This window comes from Aphelocoma coerulescens, chromosome 2 (assembly GCF_041296385.1).
Source record: "Aphelocoma coerulescens isolate FSJ_1873_10779 chromosome 2, UR_Acoe_1.0, whole genome shotgun sequence".
In the NCBI taxonomy this organism is placed as follows: domain Eukaryota; kingdom Metazoa; phylum Chordata; class Aves; order Passeriformes; family Corvidae; genus Aphelocoma; species Aphelocoma coerulescens.
The window spans coordinates 82,950,803-82,968,323 of NC_091015.1; the positions used below are offsets into that span (position 1 = coordinate 82,950,803).

At 38.3% G+C, this 17,521-nt stretch overlaps 1 protein-coding gene across 1 annotated transcript in view; it reads right to left on the bottom strand.

The window, feature by feature from the left end:
- Positions 1 to 200: 200 nt before the first annotated feature.
- Positions 201 to 17,521, bottom strand: part of CDH6 (cadherin 6) — a 98,421-nt gene continuing 81,100 nt past the window's right edge. The window contains exons 7-12 of the mRNA XM_069008308.1: positions 15,993 to 16,246; positions 10,148 to 10,284; positions 5,578 to 5,699; positions 4,656 to 4,773; positions 4,317 to 4,568; positions 201 to 691 (exon numbers count right to left, since the gene is read on the bottom strand). Of these exons, the coding sequence (XP_068864409.1) occupies positions 201 to 691; positions 4,317 to 4,568; positions 4,656 to 4,773; positions 5,578 to 5,699; positions 10,148 to 10,284; positions 15,993 to 16,246 (1,374 nt within the window). The remainder of the gene's footprint in view (positions 692 to 4,316; positions 4,569 to 4,655; positions 4,774 to 5,577; positions 5,700 to 10,147; positions 10,285 to 15,992; positions 16,247 to 17,521) is intronic.

Consider the following 17,521-nt stretch of genomic DNA (forward strand, 5'->3'; position numbering starts at 1 on the left):
TAAAATGATACTAGAAAAAGTTTTCTGATGGCTAACCCACACAGACTGCAGTCATTAGACAATTCAAATGGATAGAATAGAGAACTCTTTCACACAGCTGTGGAGAAACAGAAAGAAATAGCCACTTCACATATCCCAGTGCTGTTTCTGGGAATGAGGAAGAGAAAAAAAAAAGAGAAAGAAAAAAAAAAGACAACATATTAAGAGTCTTTGTCACTGTCCATGGAGCCATACATATCTGCCAGCTTTTTAAACCGAGGTCCCCAGTCACTGAGGTAATCGTAGTCCTGATCTCCGTCCGTGGTCACCGACTCCAAGGAGCTGAGGGACTCGGCCACAGAGCCATTACCTTCGTACGCGTAGGTTGCTAACGAGTCATACGGGGGTGCTGTTGGATCTGTATCATTTTCCTTTAGCCGCTGGTTAATGAAATCTCTGACATCCGTGTTATCCCGCGCTGTTGCAGTCCGCCGTGGCATAAAAAGTGTTTCCGGCACAATGTCTCTGCGTAATTTATTGTCATCTATGGCTTCGGGATTCCTCAGCGTGCCAATATCAAACGCCTGCGTGTCTTCCTCTCCACCACCTTCATCGTTGTAGCTGACAATGTTGTCTCTGATGTCTTCTTTGGAAATTATCAAAGGCTCTTTTTTCCGCTGCCGTCTCAGTGCTGCAAACAGCACCACGGTAACTACAAACAAAAACAACAGCAAAAGAGAAAGGGAAAGCAGGTTAATCCCCAGCTCCACTAAAGCCCAGAAGAAATGCTGTGCCTCTACTTGAATTTGAAGATTCAGAGGATGTTTTGCAAAACTGAAGATGTGCACGTCAGATTTCCAGGCTGCGCTTGCTGTGCCTGTGAGTTCCTTGGGAGATGAAATGGCATGGATGCACAGAAGAAAGGGGATGTCAAGCTTGCAGGAAGCCAAGCAGAATGTCTTTTTGCCAGTAGGCACTTTGTTACCCAGAGCCATATACTATTCTGTCACCTTGAGAGCAGAACTAGTTTAATGAGAGTTAGGAAGGAAGAACCACCTTCTCCACAATAAGTAACACCAGATGTTATTCATGTTGAACCCCTTGGACAATATGCAACTTCTGCCATGGACAAGGATGGGATCTACTGAGCTTAGCAAAGCTGAATTTCAAGATAACTAAATCCAACCTCATCTGGAAAAAAAAGCTCGGAATACGGAGTGGATTTTCAGCTAGCACAAAGTCTGAGTTTTATTAACTTCCCTGGAATGCTTTTACAATGCACATCACCTTAAAAAGTACACAAATTAAATCATGGGCTGATGAGATATGATAAAGTTATTTTTTATTCTGACAAAGGCAGATTTCTAAAACATATTTTATGTCCTTTGTTTTAAAGTGTGCGTGTTCATACACATATTTTTCATTTATTTGGAGGGGAGGAGCTCTTTCCATGACTCCAATCCGAATTTTAATATTTTTACTCAATAATGACTCTCAGTACTGATGGAAAAGTGGACACAGAGGGTGGAAAGGGATATGGACAACACTTTTCTACAGAAGCTAATTTCAGATTTCTTAGCTGAATACTGCGTTAAGATGTAAATGGCTGAATATTGACAAATGAACAGCAACAAGAACAGGGATGTATTTCTGTTGTCACTATTGCTTTGGTAGTCTGAGGTCTGCAGTGCCCAGCATTTCAGCTCTGCCGTGCAAACTCCAAGGAAAGACACATCTTGCTGTCTTTACAGTTTTTTCATAGCAAGCAAAGCAGAAATGCCTAAACTCATTGATGTGAGATGATAAGGTGGATCAAAATGATCTTTCATGTCAGCTTTGTTTCTAAAATGGTGTGTGAGTCAAAGCACAGTAACGGTTAAAGAATTTTTTTTCAGTCCCTTCCTCCGTTGTAACCTTTTAAGGCCAATGGCAAGGACTAAGGGTGTGCCCAAGACACAACTTTATTCCATTGAACCTGATCATTCTTAGCTTCCTTTGACAGACAAATTCTGGTGGGCTTTTTCCTTTTGGTCAGGGGGGTAGTTGGGTTTTTTTGTTTGTTTGTTTTGGTTCGGTTTTTTTGGGGTTTTTTGTTTGATTTGGTTGGTTGGTTTTTTAAATAATGAGTTCCCCTGCAGGATTGCTTAGAGCAAAATATTGTCTGTAGCTGTGCCCAAGCACCTTGTAGGTTGACTATGGAAGGTCACCAAGAAGACAGGATAAAGTAGGAAAATGTTGTGCCTTACCACAGGAATACTGCGAATAAGGAAGAACATCTGTCAATATGAGCTGAAAGGAAATAGATTGTGAAGTTGAAGGATTAGGAGAGGTGGTTCAGATGGCATTAGAATCTCAGCCTAATGATGAGGATTTACTTATGGTGTCACAGAAGGGTCCTAATCTGAGTGATGCTTCTTCGTGCTGCTGTGCAAAAATGCAGTAAGAGACAAGAGCAAAAAGCTGTGGCACTGCGTGGAAGGCCTGGTGAAAGGTGTGTATGAAAGAAGAGAGGTAGCTGGAGAACATTTTGGAGAACTTGAAAAACCCAATGTCAGTTTGGAATGGGCTTCTGGAACAGTGACTGGCAGAATGGTCTGATAAAGCACAGGAATGACAGAGCTTACAGCAAAGAGTTGCTGAAGTATCTCATTCCAAAAACAGTGTTACACAGAACATGCAAGTATGATACTTTGATAATTACATCACGTCTGATATGTGGCTTTTACTGTTTTGTGCTGAACTTGCAGGAAAAAGACCCCACCATAAGCTACATGCTGAAGTTCATCACCTTTATTTGCATGTCTGTGTTCAGCATATCTGAAGCCTCCTGATAAGATGCTGAACTTACTCAAACTGCATATAAACCTAGCAGTTTACAGGCAATTTTTGTTGCTGCTAAACTTTGAGTTGTGGTTCAGGTCTGCCCAGAGTATTGTTTTTCACTCAGTAGTGGTTGCACATTCAAACCCTGCAACCAACCTGAAAATAGAAAATTATATAGTTGAGTTAATTGAAAATCTGCTTATGGTGCATGGTGGCATGAGCAGTAATTGACATAAAGTGCTGCTTAGCACACAGAATCAATTATTTTCGATTGACATAAAACAGGAAATCATTTAATGTCAGATTGGTATTAATGAGCACAGTTTCCCTAACGAGTGCAAGACTACCTGCAGCATTACATTACTTTTTCTGGTAAGGAACTTAATACAAAGTGAGCTCAGCCCTTAGGGGCAATGATACCATGTTTTGAAAAATGAATTTAATGGTGAATTAAAGATCAGATTGTTATTGTGGGAATCTTTTCTGAAAATGGGATAGTGCTCATTTGAGGAAGTCATGACTATACTGTTAAAAGTCTGAGAACCACAACATCATCTTTGACTCATTACTGGATAGGGAAATTTTGTTAAAAGTAAAGATCAAGATGACTCTTCAGTGGTGATAAGCATGTCCAAGGAAGATAGGAGTATGGTAAAAAGAAGTAGAATCATGAAGGAAACATTTTCTTCCCTGCCTGACCCTCCTGCTGTAAAATTGGTCCGACTACTTTCTTTCCTCCGAGCATCCTAATAACAACTCCCAGAGAACAGCCTACGTTGTATTGTACAGTTGTCCCCAGATGAACAGGTACAGCTAATGGCTGAGTGACCAACTATCTCTGTTTGCAGTACAAGAGGGGTGGAACCTGAGAGGAATGTGAGAGATGGTGCAAAGTGTCCTTATTTTTATATATATTAAAAAAAAAAAAGTTGACCACCTGTAAGTGCTGTAGCCAGAGCTCTGCACATCCTCCACCCTCAGGATCCAACCTCTTTCTAATCGCAGATGGGTGAAATGGAGGACCCTGCAGTGTTTGAGAGAATCCTTCAGTATCATTCAGCATCCTTTTCCAGCAGAACAGAAGCACTGAGACTTGTTTCTCCTCAGTTTAGAAATGGGAAGTTAATTCTTCAAAACTAAGTTATCTGCCCTCCTTCTGTGGTCAACAGAAAGGGATGGACACCTGCAGAGGGTTGTGAGTAATGTGTCTGGTCCTCCTTAGATACCAATAAGAGATGGGATGAATGTCTCTCTGCAGGTGTTTCTTTCCATTGACCAGAGGGTGGAGCCCAGCTGTCTCCTCTTCCTCATATATCTCTAACTTTTAGATAACTAAGGTTAGGTAGGTTGTGCCCTACACACCCCATCTGTAGCAGCCCTCAGAGGAAATACAATAAAATATGTACAGGATGAAACAACGGCGTCAGTACTTTGCCTTTGTCCTAGTCTTGGAATAATCATTATAGCAATGCAAAATAACCACAAAAGGAACAAAAAGTCCCCAAACTACTTACCAAGTAATATAATGATGCAGAGAAGAATGGCAATAAGAGCCCCAGTGCTAAGACCAGTAGGATGAATCAAGGCTTCTGCATTACAGGACAGCATCTTCCCTCGATGGTCACAAGCACACACTCGAATAGTCACCGTTTCAGTGCTGCTCTGGATGGGGTAATCATTGTCTGATATCACCACTGGCAAGAAATAGGTACTTGTTTCATGCCGGTTATATCTGGTTTTTCGGGTGAAAATCCCTGCTGTGTTGTCTGGAAGCATAAAGCATGCATTAAGACTTCATCTGAAGACTGAAAACAAGGATAAGATAATAAAGAAAAGTCTTCCTAGAAATTCACCTCTGTTGTCCTGTAGTGTAAAGTTTGAGCTGCTGGCTGCCTCGGGAGCTAAGGAGAATGAAAACTGATGTCCATTGTAAGAGTCATCTTTATCGACAGCACTTAATGTTTGTATCAGCTGAAACAATAAGAACAAAATTATGTCCTAAGTCAGTGAATTTTATTTTTATTTATGTACTCTAAAAAAAGCCTGTAAAAGCAATCTTTTGTATTTTTTTTTTCCTTCTGCTTCCAGGCAGATGATGTTGCTATAATGAGCTAAAGAAAAGTGATCCACATGCTGCTGATGCTGTTTAGGATCACCATACTATCACCATGCTATACCATCGGTGAGTAACATAAGGAATTTGAAAGCTGGCAGGAAAATCGTGTTGATTTCAACAGAAGGCTTGTGTTAATGCCACTCCAGATCGGCAGGAAACCTTTGCATGTGACAAGCAATGGAGATGAAAGGTGAGACAGTCCAGGATGACTGTATATTTGTCTACCCAAATCTCATGTCACAGAAATAGTTTGGTTGAATCTTCCAAATCGTCTGCTGCTTTGAACTACTTCACAATAGGAGTGGTAGACTGAGAGTTATCTAGCAGGAAAATAGTTGTATCACAGACAGGACTTGTAACACATATAGACCTGAAATTGTTTCTGAAGGAGACAGTGGAGGTGCCTGAATAAAGCAGAGGATGAAATAATGAAAATGAATCAGGGGTAACAAGGTGCAGTACAGAAAATAACATTCAAAAACATACCATCATGTTAGCTGGAAGAATACTAAGTGAAATAGATACTGTGCAGCCACTGTTTAATTTTGCAATTAAGTTTGATGCAATGCAAAGTGCACCTCTTGAGGTAATGAGGTAATGCAAGAGTAGCAAAATTCATTTCATTTGGAATATTTTCTTAGTACAAGCAGACAACACACCTGTTCTGCCTTTGCGTTTTCACAGACGAAGGTCTCATAAAACATGGCAAACTCTGGAGCGTTGTCATTTACATCCAAAACCTTAATGAACACTGGGACACGGCTGCTTTGTTTTGGGTTGTCTGAAATGACAAAACCAGAATGGAGATTTTATTTAGCCCAGTTACTGACTCAGTGCAATGGAAGAAAAGGACAGACTTGGAGGCTCGTTGCCTTAATTCTTCCCACTCAGAGCACTTCACTTACATTCTGTTTATTTCTGGTGAATATGTTATGGGATGAATGTGGTATCCTTACTCTAATTCTGCATAAACTATAGAGTTAAGATAGATTAGGAGTCCAGGATTTACAAATTCCTTTGACCATTCCAAGTGTGATTATGAATGTATGTGTGATATATGTAAATATAATACCGGAACTAAATTAGATCTATTTATTAGCCTGACTGATACTGTTTAGTGGCAGGGAAGTATCTAGAACATATTCCTTTCCTTAGCTCTCAAACAGGAAGACTGAAGAGTCATGAGGATGAGATTGAGTGGGTTTTTTCTTCTCCAGTTGTTAAATGTAATACGCTGTGCTGTACAAATCTTGTGGCACAGTTCCTTAAGATACCATGATTATCATTATGTTATAGAAATAGTAATTGCAACTATGATCACAGATGCTTTCTAACCTGTTGTGAATTGTTTTGCCTGGTGTTCTAGGGTAAATACCAAAGTGTATCAGCTGAGAAACATAAGCACTATATAAAACCTGCAAATCCCCCTATGCAAAACAATATTTTTTTCCCTATAAGAACTGCATAGTGCCAAGAGGTTGAACTTGACAAGGATATTCCTGAGCACAGAATACTAATGAAAATACTGTCATCGTTCTGGTTAAAAATGAAAACATCTGGAAACGCACCATACTGTATAGACCATTCATTTTCCTGTTGGGAGGAGACAGACCTTAGTCAAAAAGATGCACAGAATAAGGAAGAAAAGCAGTGCCAGCAACCCTGCCTAGAGCCATGCATGGTGAAATAGGCAAGATTCTGAGTCAAAAAGTCACACCGTAACCACCACTGACTCCTAAAAGATCTGTACAAGATCTGGTCCCAAACGAATTTTTCATCACTAATCAAAAGAAACCCAAGAGACATTGTCATTGATCTGTCTTCTTTGTGCTCCGTATCACACAATATCCACCCAGGAGTATGTGGGTATGGGAATGTCAGAGAGTGAAATCTGAGTGAAAGAGTGTGATTGAAATAAGTTTCGTTTAAAATAAACATCTTCACCTCTCTTATATGAGGGCTCACACTGAATTTTCCTATGTTGATTTCCTACTCATGTTAATATAGTTTATTAATGCATTTTAACCTATCATTCAAGTGAAAAAAATAGTGCAATAAAATATAGCGGATCTAAGACTCTATATTCCTCTGCAAGCATTCATTATAGTAGCTGGTTGGTTTTATTATTATATTTATTCATTATAGTAGCTTCTATTTATTCATTATAGTAGCTTGTTGACTTTAATAAAAGTCCTATTAATGTGTTTATCATCCTTTTATAAATGTGAAAATGCCTTCTCCAAAATTGGCACTGCTTATTTGTATTACAGAGCTCAGTCATTTGGACAAAATATTGTGCTTTAAGGCTCCACAGTCCCACTGAAGTTAATATGATTCCATTAGGCATAAACCTCTAATATGAGCCATTGGGCTAAATTCATTCAATGTATAAAATAACAGTTTATGTATAATACAGACTAGGCTGAATTCTGTGCTAAAACACATCAATAAAAGAGTTGAATTTTTGTAACAGGTAGAAATCAAAGGCACTCATTTGAAGTCACAGGACTATTGGCAAGGCTATTTTGTAGGGCATACTTTTCTAACAAATACATTCAAACATATTCACAAACATGTTTCTTCTCTCAAGAAGGAGAATTGTTTTCTTTCCTGCTTTTTAAACCTAAACCTCCATATTTTCATTTTACTTCTAGGTGCTTAAGGTTCTCACAATTTAAAATCATACTGTAATAAACAGAGGCTTCATATAAACTCTAGGCTCTATGAACATATGCCTCTTCTCTGGTTGAATGGAAATTAATATACATCTTCAAGTCTTTTTGATATATTGTGTCATCATCTTTCAAGTTATTTGTGCAAATTAATTTATGTAGGTTCATTTGTTTGCGTTATCCTTTAATTAATGCTGGGGTCCATCTCCATTGACTCAACAAACTGCTTAAATCTATTTCTCTCTATAGGGATATGTTTTCTGCTGAGCCAGCAACCAAAATGTTAAAGTGGGTTTTTTTTTCAGAATACAGCCTCAAAGTCCTGCCAGTGTTTGACTTGCCCCTAAGTGTTAAGTAACAAATATTTAAAAACACTCTGGGAATTGTCTCTGGTAAATCAGCTGTAATTCTGCATCTGTGACTCACTAGACCTGTGTCCCCAGTTTTAATGCCAGTTTGCTGTCTGACAGTGGCAGATGTACTGACCCTGTGTTTCACCAACTATTTATTTGCAGCAGTCACAGCATGACTGATTCTCTGGGCTGCTGAGCAATTGCAGCTCATACTGGTGAAAAAGGAGAACGTTTAGAAATGGAGCAGTCTAAACTTACTGACAATTCTAGACAAAGGCAAAACAACTTCTGTATCTTTTTTTTTTTTGACTATAAAACGAAATCAAGAGCAGTCATCACTGGAAGGTGTTTCTCTTTATGCCTTTATAACTATTTTTTTTTTCTATATCAAAGGGAACACATTTGAAGGCATATCCTGCCTGTAACATGACTGGGTATTTCTTTTAGATTACTTCAGTGAAATGTACTTGAAGCTTGGTGAGATAATGTCACTGAGAGTAATAAGTGATTCTATGGAATTTAGTGCAATGGGACTTTAAGTAGCCTTGCTAGAAATTTCTGGGTTTAGCCAGGAACAATAAGCAGTGGTACTTTCTGGTCTAGTCCCTTGAGACTAAAATTAGTGAAGTGTCCTGGATCAGAACAGTAACTACACTTCAACCAAAAAAATTGCCTTTGGAAAACATCTACCCTAGTTAGGAAAAATTTTGTCTAGGCTTAGTAAAGCACACCCTGGGAAGCAGCCTGAAAGGATTCTGACTAAAGAGAAATGGTAATTAAGACAGAAGCCTGTGTCAGACACAAGAGGTTAAGCTGAGAGGGTTTGGTGCAGTAGAAGGTCTGTGCTTACGGGAGAAACCAAATGAGAACTTCCTATAGATGCTAAGCTGGATTTCAGACAGTATACAGTCTTCTGTACTGCAAGTTATTTCAGCCCAGCTGGGGTCAATGCAAGTGTTCTTGCTATTCCCAATGCTAAATGTTCTTGCTATTCTTTCATTTTTAGGCATTTATTTTTCCCTTCTGCTCTACCCAGGAGCTGCCTATAGTGTACAATTTTCGACCCTAGAACCCTCCTTCAAGAACTTCATAGAAACACAACCATGTGACTAACATTCAGTGTTTGGCATGCTGAAATCCTGTACACAGCATTAAAAGGTGCAAACTTTCATGGGAGGGAGAAAACTATTAATGTCCTGTCATTCCTATAGGCTCCTACCCACTACTCCACCATACAACCCCATTTACTTGTCTCAGTAGAATTGTTTTACACTGGTTTTCAGTTTTAAAGAAGACTTACACAATAAAGAAACTTGAGTTCTTTACACTCTTCTCACTGTTAAGCAGGTAATTGAGCCATATACAAATACAACTAAAGAAAGTAGAGCTTACGTTGTCTCAGAAAAATCAAAAGCTTTTTAGCCTCTGAGGTGCAGAGAGACATTGTGACACTCAACAGAACTGATGTTTATTTTAAAACTTATCTACCATTCCACCATAAACATAGGTACGGCGACTCTGCAAAAGCAAATAGAATTGCATTCCCTGCTATTTGAGCATGTGATGTACTTACAGATAATGTATTAAAACAAAGTGGATTGTTTATTAAGGCCATCTCGAATACATGCCCTTATCTTAGATCCCTGGCATTTCGACTTCTAAAATCAACATGTCTAGCATTATCACAAGATTACTACTCTGGAACAATCCTAAACTAAGTGACAGACTGATTTGTAACTACAGCTTGTAATCTCAAAGGATGCACACAAAGTAAAAAATGGAGATGCATAAAACCGATTAAGATCTGGGCACCTAGCTCAGCCCAGACACCTTAGCCTTATTTGACAACATCCAGTCTGAATGAGATTGAATTCAGCCAAGGAATGCAGTTTGGAGTTAAACCATCTGTTTTGCTGCATGCCAGTTTCAAAACTCAGCAACCATGTTGGAAATTTGAAGTGGCTATAACTGATTAGAGAACACAGAACTGTCACATTTTCTCCCCGCTAAGTCATCTCTTCATGAACTGTGTCTCTAATAAACACAAAACTGCAGATGACCTCTTGCAGAGTTACTGCTTCTTCATTAGTATTGAGTGGGCTATCCATAAACCTGACATGTGTCCAGCTGTGCTTTCCACACACTCAGCTAGAAGGCTAAATTCATTACATCAGGGACAGGAGTCGTATTTAGGTTTAACTTACTGATCTCTGCTGCTATTACTGTAATGTTGTGCCACAGCAGCGTTTCCCGGTCAAGGGGTTTTGAAGTGAATATCGAACCATTTCCTGAATTGATGTTGAATACTCTGTCCATATCAGTGTGACGATCTACAGAGTACCTGCAAACACAGAGACAGGGGTTAGAGGCATGCTTTCCTTTTAATTTCTATGTTCTAAAACCATTTTCTAAGACTAGACATCAAACAGCTAGTAAATGGGGTTTCCTTTTGTTTTCAGCACAGGCTTCAGAGTCTTTATGTATTCACACAAAGAGCTAGTTCTGAGCTACTGGATAATGACACATTGGAGGTTTGATTTAGAAGGTGGAGTATTGTCACTGAATAAATGAATTGCTGCAGAATTTACATACCTCTGAGAATCATCAAAGCTTTGTTTTTAGTGAAAAATGTGAAGTCTGTGTCCTGAAAGATACGAAGTTTATTTTAAGGCTGAGTTGGCTTTTCCTTTATAAAGCCTTCTTTTTATGGTTTGATATCTCAACTGTTCCAAATAATTTCTGATATAAAACTTGACAGCTGGGGTGCATTTGTACCTTTCACTTCCCAGCATTTAAAAAGGCTGCCCGCCCAAACCAAGTCAGCACGGAACAGAGATTCATTATTCCATGGTACATATCACACAAAGGTTTGTTGTAACTCATTAAAACTAACATTCTCAGCCCTGCTTGATGGTATCTGTATGTGAAAATGAATGCTAACAAGCTCTGGATGAGCTCAGAGTTTAAATACAGATTCAAATTTTCAATCTGATCTTTTGCTTTTTCCCCTGAACTAAATCCAAGTTTAAAAGTAGAACTCTCCAGTTCCCGGGAGAGGGTGCTACCACCTTGATCCAAATGCTGTGACTTGGTTTTATCTCTCCTGAAGGGAAAATTCTTGCATAAATTATGGAACTTTTGACAGAAATATGTCTCTGATGTTGCCAAAGCAAGAATGCAATTGCATTATTCTGCTCTTGTTTCAAGCCCAACTGTGTGCTCATGTACAATCCAGGACAGATCCTTAGGAAGCCCAGTGTGCTCCCTTGCTCTCCTTGCAGGCCACGTCAATGGAGACAAGGAAGCTACTGCTGTCCCTTGTGTCCAAACAAGGGTAAAGATAATGGCTGAGCTGGTAAGCAGTCAGATGAAAACTGGGCCAGGAGAATGACTGGCAGAGTTTACTGCCACTACAGAATTCAGGGGAATGCAGAGGCTGAAGAAAAATTGCTCTCCCCTGCTCTGCCCCAGAAGCAGCTGCAAGACATGTCCTTTATTCTGCACAGACTTCCTAGTGCTTGTGCAGTATCTCTTAAATTCTGAGAAAGATCTTGCATGAACGAAGGAGGGAATAGAAGAAACCAGCTGAACTGTGATTCTGACAAGTTTTAAAACTAACTTGCTAATTATCTTCTGGTTTTTTTTCCTTCTTTGCAAATAAAAAAGTGGGATATAATGCCTACAGAAAATTAGACTTATTAGGTCTTATTCCAAAATAAGAATTTAAGTGTAGCCTACCTTTCAAAACAAAACAATGGCAAGTATTAATTATTTGTACTAAACTGTTTTCCTTCTTCCATGTTAAATTCCTAGGGAAGCACCCAAATGACATTCAAAGGTACTAGCACAAAAAGCTAACATTTTTTGGTAGGACTTGCATAGGCATAGCTTGCTAGGTCTTCAGGAGTCCAGATTTAGTTTTCATTCATTGCTGTCACTTCACTGACAGTACTGCAATTTTGGCTGCAGAAGTCAGCTGTGGTGTCCCTAACTTAGTTCCTTTATGCAGCAGTGTGACATCACCATCAGCTTGAAAAGTGTTGCCTTGTCCAAATCTAAATACCAGGTGTGAATCTGTTGACTTGGCTGAAATGTTTAATGGGAACAAGTTTATACAAACAGGTCTGACTCTTTTAGATATTGAAAAAGTAAGTATTTGGTATGGTAAACATTTCATTTTAACTTTCATTCATTCAGGCTTTTATATGATATTATGTTGGTATCTTCTGAATTCAATTATTTTCAGATATTCTGTAGCTCATTTCCATATCTTTCAGCTGTAATACTTTGGCATTTCCATTTTGCAGTTAAATCTAGATTCTGTATTCTTCTTTGAAATGAAATATCAGGATTTTCCATAGATTAGCTGTTCCTGCTAACTGTAATACTATGTTTCAGACTTATTCAGCAAGACATTTAAATAAGCAACTAGCTTTAGGCATGAGTTGTCTGTTCATTGGGGTTTTTTTCTTCAATTTTACTTTTACTTCAGCTTCATATTTTGAATGGACTTAAAATATCTCACTGTCTTAGCACATTTTAATGCCTTGGTGTATTGCAATCACTATCTTTGTAAGATTTCTCAAATTCAATCTCTGGTACAGTATCTGGAAGGAAAAGAAAAAAAGTTCTGGACTTTTTCTAAGATTACCAGGGTTGTAACATTGAAGACTTTTTCTTCAAGATATTACAAATTTTAAGGTATTTGTAAAGCCATATGTATATTCAGTCATTTGTACAGTGGAAACTCAAACTCATAAAAGTAAAACCAGCAGAGACAGTTTCTTAATGGAATGTTAATTTTATTTCTTCATATCCCAAGGAAAATACATACAAGGCCAGTGCATGTAAAGTATATTCCACTTCTAACATTAAATCTGGTCTAGAAGGATGATTTTAATAAGGTAGACTGTCACTTCTGTTTCTCAGTTTGCATAATCCAGTCTCTTTTGATCAAGGATTTTTAATTATGTTGAACTGGTGGTGATTCTGACTTCTGGATCACAACCTAGTAGGAATTAAGTAGACAACATCAAACTAATTTTTACATTTATTTAATGAAATTACTGGTGTGTATTTGTCAGATTTCAGGACTTCATCTCTTTCAAGCTTTGAAGAATTGACAAGCTAGGAAGTTAAAAAGTATCTATGCAGACTCCAGTCTCTCCTTGTACATAACAGGAAGAAGGGAAGGGTAAAAGAATCTAACACATGCAAATATGTTGTCAGTAAAATACACAAACAAAATTTAGCCTTACATTTGTTTGCAGATCATTTTCATCTGGGGTACTTTAGTAAATCAAATCACAGCAGGAAGACAGTTCCAGTGACTGATGAACTTCATTATGCCTCTGAGGAGTTACTACAGCAAAAAAGCTAGCAATTTTAAAAGATCTGATGTACAATACAGCAGTGCCAGTTTCAGCATTATTTTTTCATCGGTATGCAGTGGTTCATATTATTTCTGTGTAGATCAAACACAAGTAGAATGCAAAACTTTTGTTTTATAACACAGCTGGACAGTAGAGTGCTACTCAGGAGTGTGCTAATGTTACTACACATGGACATATTCAAATACAGTAAAACATGTACAGGTGCTTTTTTGTATTTTCTCAATGTTATGTCAGAGCAAAACTTACTTATAAGACTTAGACTGAGGCAATTTAGCTCTACCAATACACAGGTCACAAATGGTTATGCAGTCTTACAGCCAGGGCAGATATCCGCTTCATTTTGCTATCACTTCATTGTCTTCTGATGTTCAGCAGCTGGCTGTCTAATGTAACCACAAGTCAGGAAGATTTGTGGGTCAGGAAGGAATGTGTGTGTGAATTTTTCATAATGCATTTTCATAATGATATTGTGAAGGTTTCCTTTAATGGAAGATCAAAGGGGCTTTCATCTAACAGAGTTAGGGCTCAGTTTGTTTAAGAAGAGAAATCTTCACTCGAGTAGAGGAGAAAATGGAAGGTTTTCAATGTAATATCAAGTGTCTAAAGATTTTATTTTTAACCGTCAAGAAAAATTGACAAGCAAGTGACAAGTCATATATATACAGTCTAATTGCATCTTCCCCGAAGCTCAGAGTGAAAATCGGATTTCGCATCTCTATTGCATGATAGAAAAAAAAAAAATTACCCTGTCAAAAAGATGCAGACTCAACCCATGCCCCTAAATTCTAGCAGATGCCCAAGATATTAGCACCATAAAATTACATTTATTGCAAGTTAACATCTCTCAGGCTACTGCTCTCTGCTGATTTCCTTTCTCTCTTACTGATTTTCATGTTTTTTCTTGCTATGTTTATTTCTATTACTCTAACCTCTTTCTCATTTTTATTTTTCTTCTCCTTGCACTTGGCTGTGGCATGCTATTAAGGTAAAAAGTAGACAAGCTTTCCGCTTCACTGCATCAGTTTTGACACTTCTACTAATTTTTGCTCAGTAACTATCTGGTACTTAAATATGCAAAGTACTTATACGGTATTAAAGAACTGCCCTTTGAAAGTTAGGTAAGTTTCAGCACACACATTCAATTAATAGCAAAGAGCCGGCAGGCAGTACTCAACAATGAACAGCACAGTCTCTATCCACTGTAAATCACTTATAATTAGGAGCTGGTGCTGGTGTGAAATGCAAATGGTTGTAGTTATCACCACAGGGAAGGAGGGAAGCACTCCCCTTACTCTCCAGCGCCATTAGATATAAAAAAGCAGGTTCCAATGAAGACTGCAAGGGGCCAGCATGTCACCCCAACTAATTTTTCACCTTCATGCTAGCATGTCCATGAAAATGTGCTACAAAAGATGTTCATTCTGTCCCGGGGCTTCACCAAAGCTGGCAAAACATTATGCTGTTCTTTAAGTGACTGAGCTCTGCTGGCCCAGAATGGCATGTAATTGTTGCATGTCATGATGCAAATTTAAGAAAACCTTGATTACAGGTAGAAGGTATAGTCTTGAACTAGAAGTCATGCTTAGGGCATGAAGATAGAGGGGGTTTCTGCCAGAAACATTTTAGAATTAGTATCTTTATCTAGGAAATTAAAATTATAATATTTACCACTTTCACAAGATGAGCTAAGAGCTTAAAACTTACTCATTATTGTAAGATATCTTGATGAAAGACAGTAGTTTGCAGAAGTGCAAAGTATTGATGAACTAGATTTTTATTAAACCTGCATTGTTCTATTACGATCAAAGGCTACTCTTGAATTTCCAAGGTGCCTGACTCAGAAACCTGCTGAAAATTTACCTGGATTTAATATTGCTGCACTTTTCAATTCCTCCTCTTGCTGCCTTGTCAGTAGCAATGAACTTTAATTAAAGCACACAACTATTTAAAAGTTCTTTAACACTCTATCCAGTATGACTTAAGCACATTAAGCATGCACTGAAACAATACACAATTTACAAAAAAAGAAGTCTCAGGTATAGCTACTCCAACCTTAACATTTCCTCCACTTCCTCTAAGAACAATTTATTGATTCATGGCAAATTTAATTTATGAAGCTCATGAGACTGACTCTTATCTTACAAGCCTTGCACTGATATAGGTGAGATGAGAGCCTGTGTGTGCACATGAGCTGATTTTGAGGCATTTCTACTTGCAATTTAGAGAAGATAAATGTGGCCTCTGTTAAGCAGGTCTGGACAGATGGAAGAAGAAAAGGCTGCTGAATCACCGCCCTGTCATATAGCCAAGAGGATGCACTGTGCTGCACTGGAAAATGTTAAAAGCGGAAGGAAAACACTAAGATTTTCTTAGTGCTCTTTTTGCAGTAAATTTTCATGGTAGAAATAACTCCATACATTAGTTATTGAAGAGATTAGGATATAAGTCAAACTGCAAAAGCCATGCAAACACATTCACACATACCTAAACATGCCCAAGTGTGAGAGATCATTTACTATGTAAAATACTCCATATTCAAGCATGCCCTACAATTCACATTGTTACAAGTGAGGATTTTTTTGTGTGTGCTGACATGATAAAAGAAAAATTAAAGCTGTAAAAAATTTACAGACAAGCTGAACTAGTATATGCTTACTTGACAGGGTTCTTGGCAGCATCTGGATCCTGAGCAGTTACTGTTCCTATTACACTATTTAATGGAACATCTTCTTTCACTTCCATTATGTATGCTGGTCTGCTGAACATGGGGGGTTCATCTACATCCTCCACCTGAATTCTGACTGTAGCTGAGTCCTTGAATGGCCCCAAGTACAGGAATCGAGGGTCCACATGAGTATTGGTAGCTTCCACTTTGAGAATATACAAGTTTTTGTTTTCGAAATCCAGTGCCTGGGAAGAAAAAAAAAAAAGAGTTTGAGAAGTCTGTGGGGATTGCTGTGATTCTCAGCCAGATGAGCAGGATGAATAGTGGGAAGTTGTGGAGAGGCCTGTCCTAGCTAACAGGAGCCTGAACTGGAATTAAAATGCTAAAAGAAAGGAGAAAGTGTGCCCAGCTAATACATTAAGAAGCAAACTACTTTTTCAAGGAATTCTATGCCAGGAACTCCTAAACACCAAGTAGTTTTCTCATATAGCCTTAACTCTTCATGTCTGTTGTTCTGTCATTTTTGGCATTTTGATGATTTCTTATCTGTTTTGTGCCCATAAGCACCACACACTAAAGGAGGGAAGATTTTCTAGGTATCGCTTGTTTAGATACTGGCATTCCATCACTGAAATGAAACACTGTGACATCTAGTGTCTGGATATCCAAGACCACCTACAGCCAAAGCCAAACATGATTTTATGACAGGTTATGACTATAGCACACTCTGTTAAAACTATGAAGAAACAGTATTTAGAGACTCTTTGACACTACTTGGGAGAAATGTGGGGACAGAGTAGTCACCCTGTTTTTCCATTCCATTTTAGAAGATTCACAGCTTCTGTCAGCAACAGACAGAAATACAAACGGAGTTAGACTGATATCATAATCAGACCCTGGAAGGCATCTCCTAAAAAACAAGTAATGACAGGTGTCGTACTGATATCAACAAGCAAGAGCATGCTCGGAAAATCTACACAATGTCTATCTAGTGATGACTGAACTTGAACTGATGAAGGATGATATCTGTAACCTTATCAAGTTTGCCTGATAACCCACTGTAAACAATATTTCTCAAACCTTTTCTGACAACCAATGTGCAACCTAGTAGATGATGTCCACTGTGATCTCGCAAGGCACTGTGATTTCTTTTTCTAAAGCATGCTGATAGATTTATTAAATTTTTACAAAATGTGAGTCAAAAGAAATTTGTCTATGTACTTTAATATATTATAGCTGTACTATTCAACATCCTCTGATAATGCAAAATAGGCCATGTGATACTCATTGTTTCTGTGGTCTTAACACCGTATTTTCTACTAAGTGAGCAAATCCTGTAAGCATCATAGGGAGAAAATCACAGTTGGATGGTGGTGCTTCCTTGAGTTTTCTGTGGGTATGTTCAGGCTGTAGAATTTTTTTCTCAGTTGCATCACACTCCTTAGGCAATTTACTCTCTCAGGTCCTCCAAAGTATGTGCATTGGTTTAGTACAGGAGGTGTAAGAGGACGGATACCAAT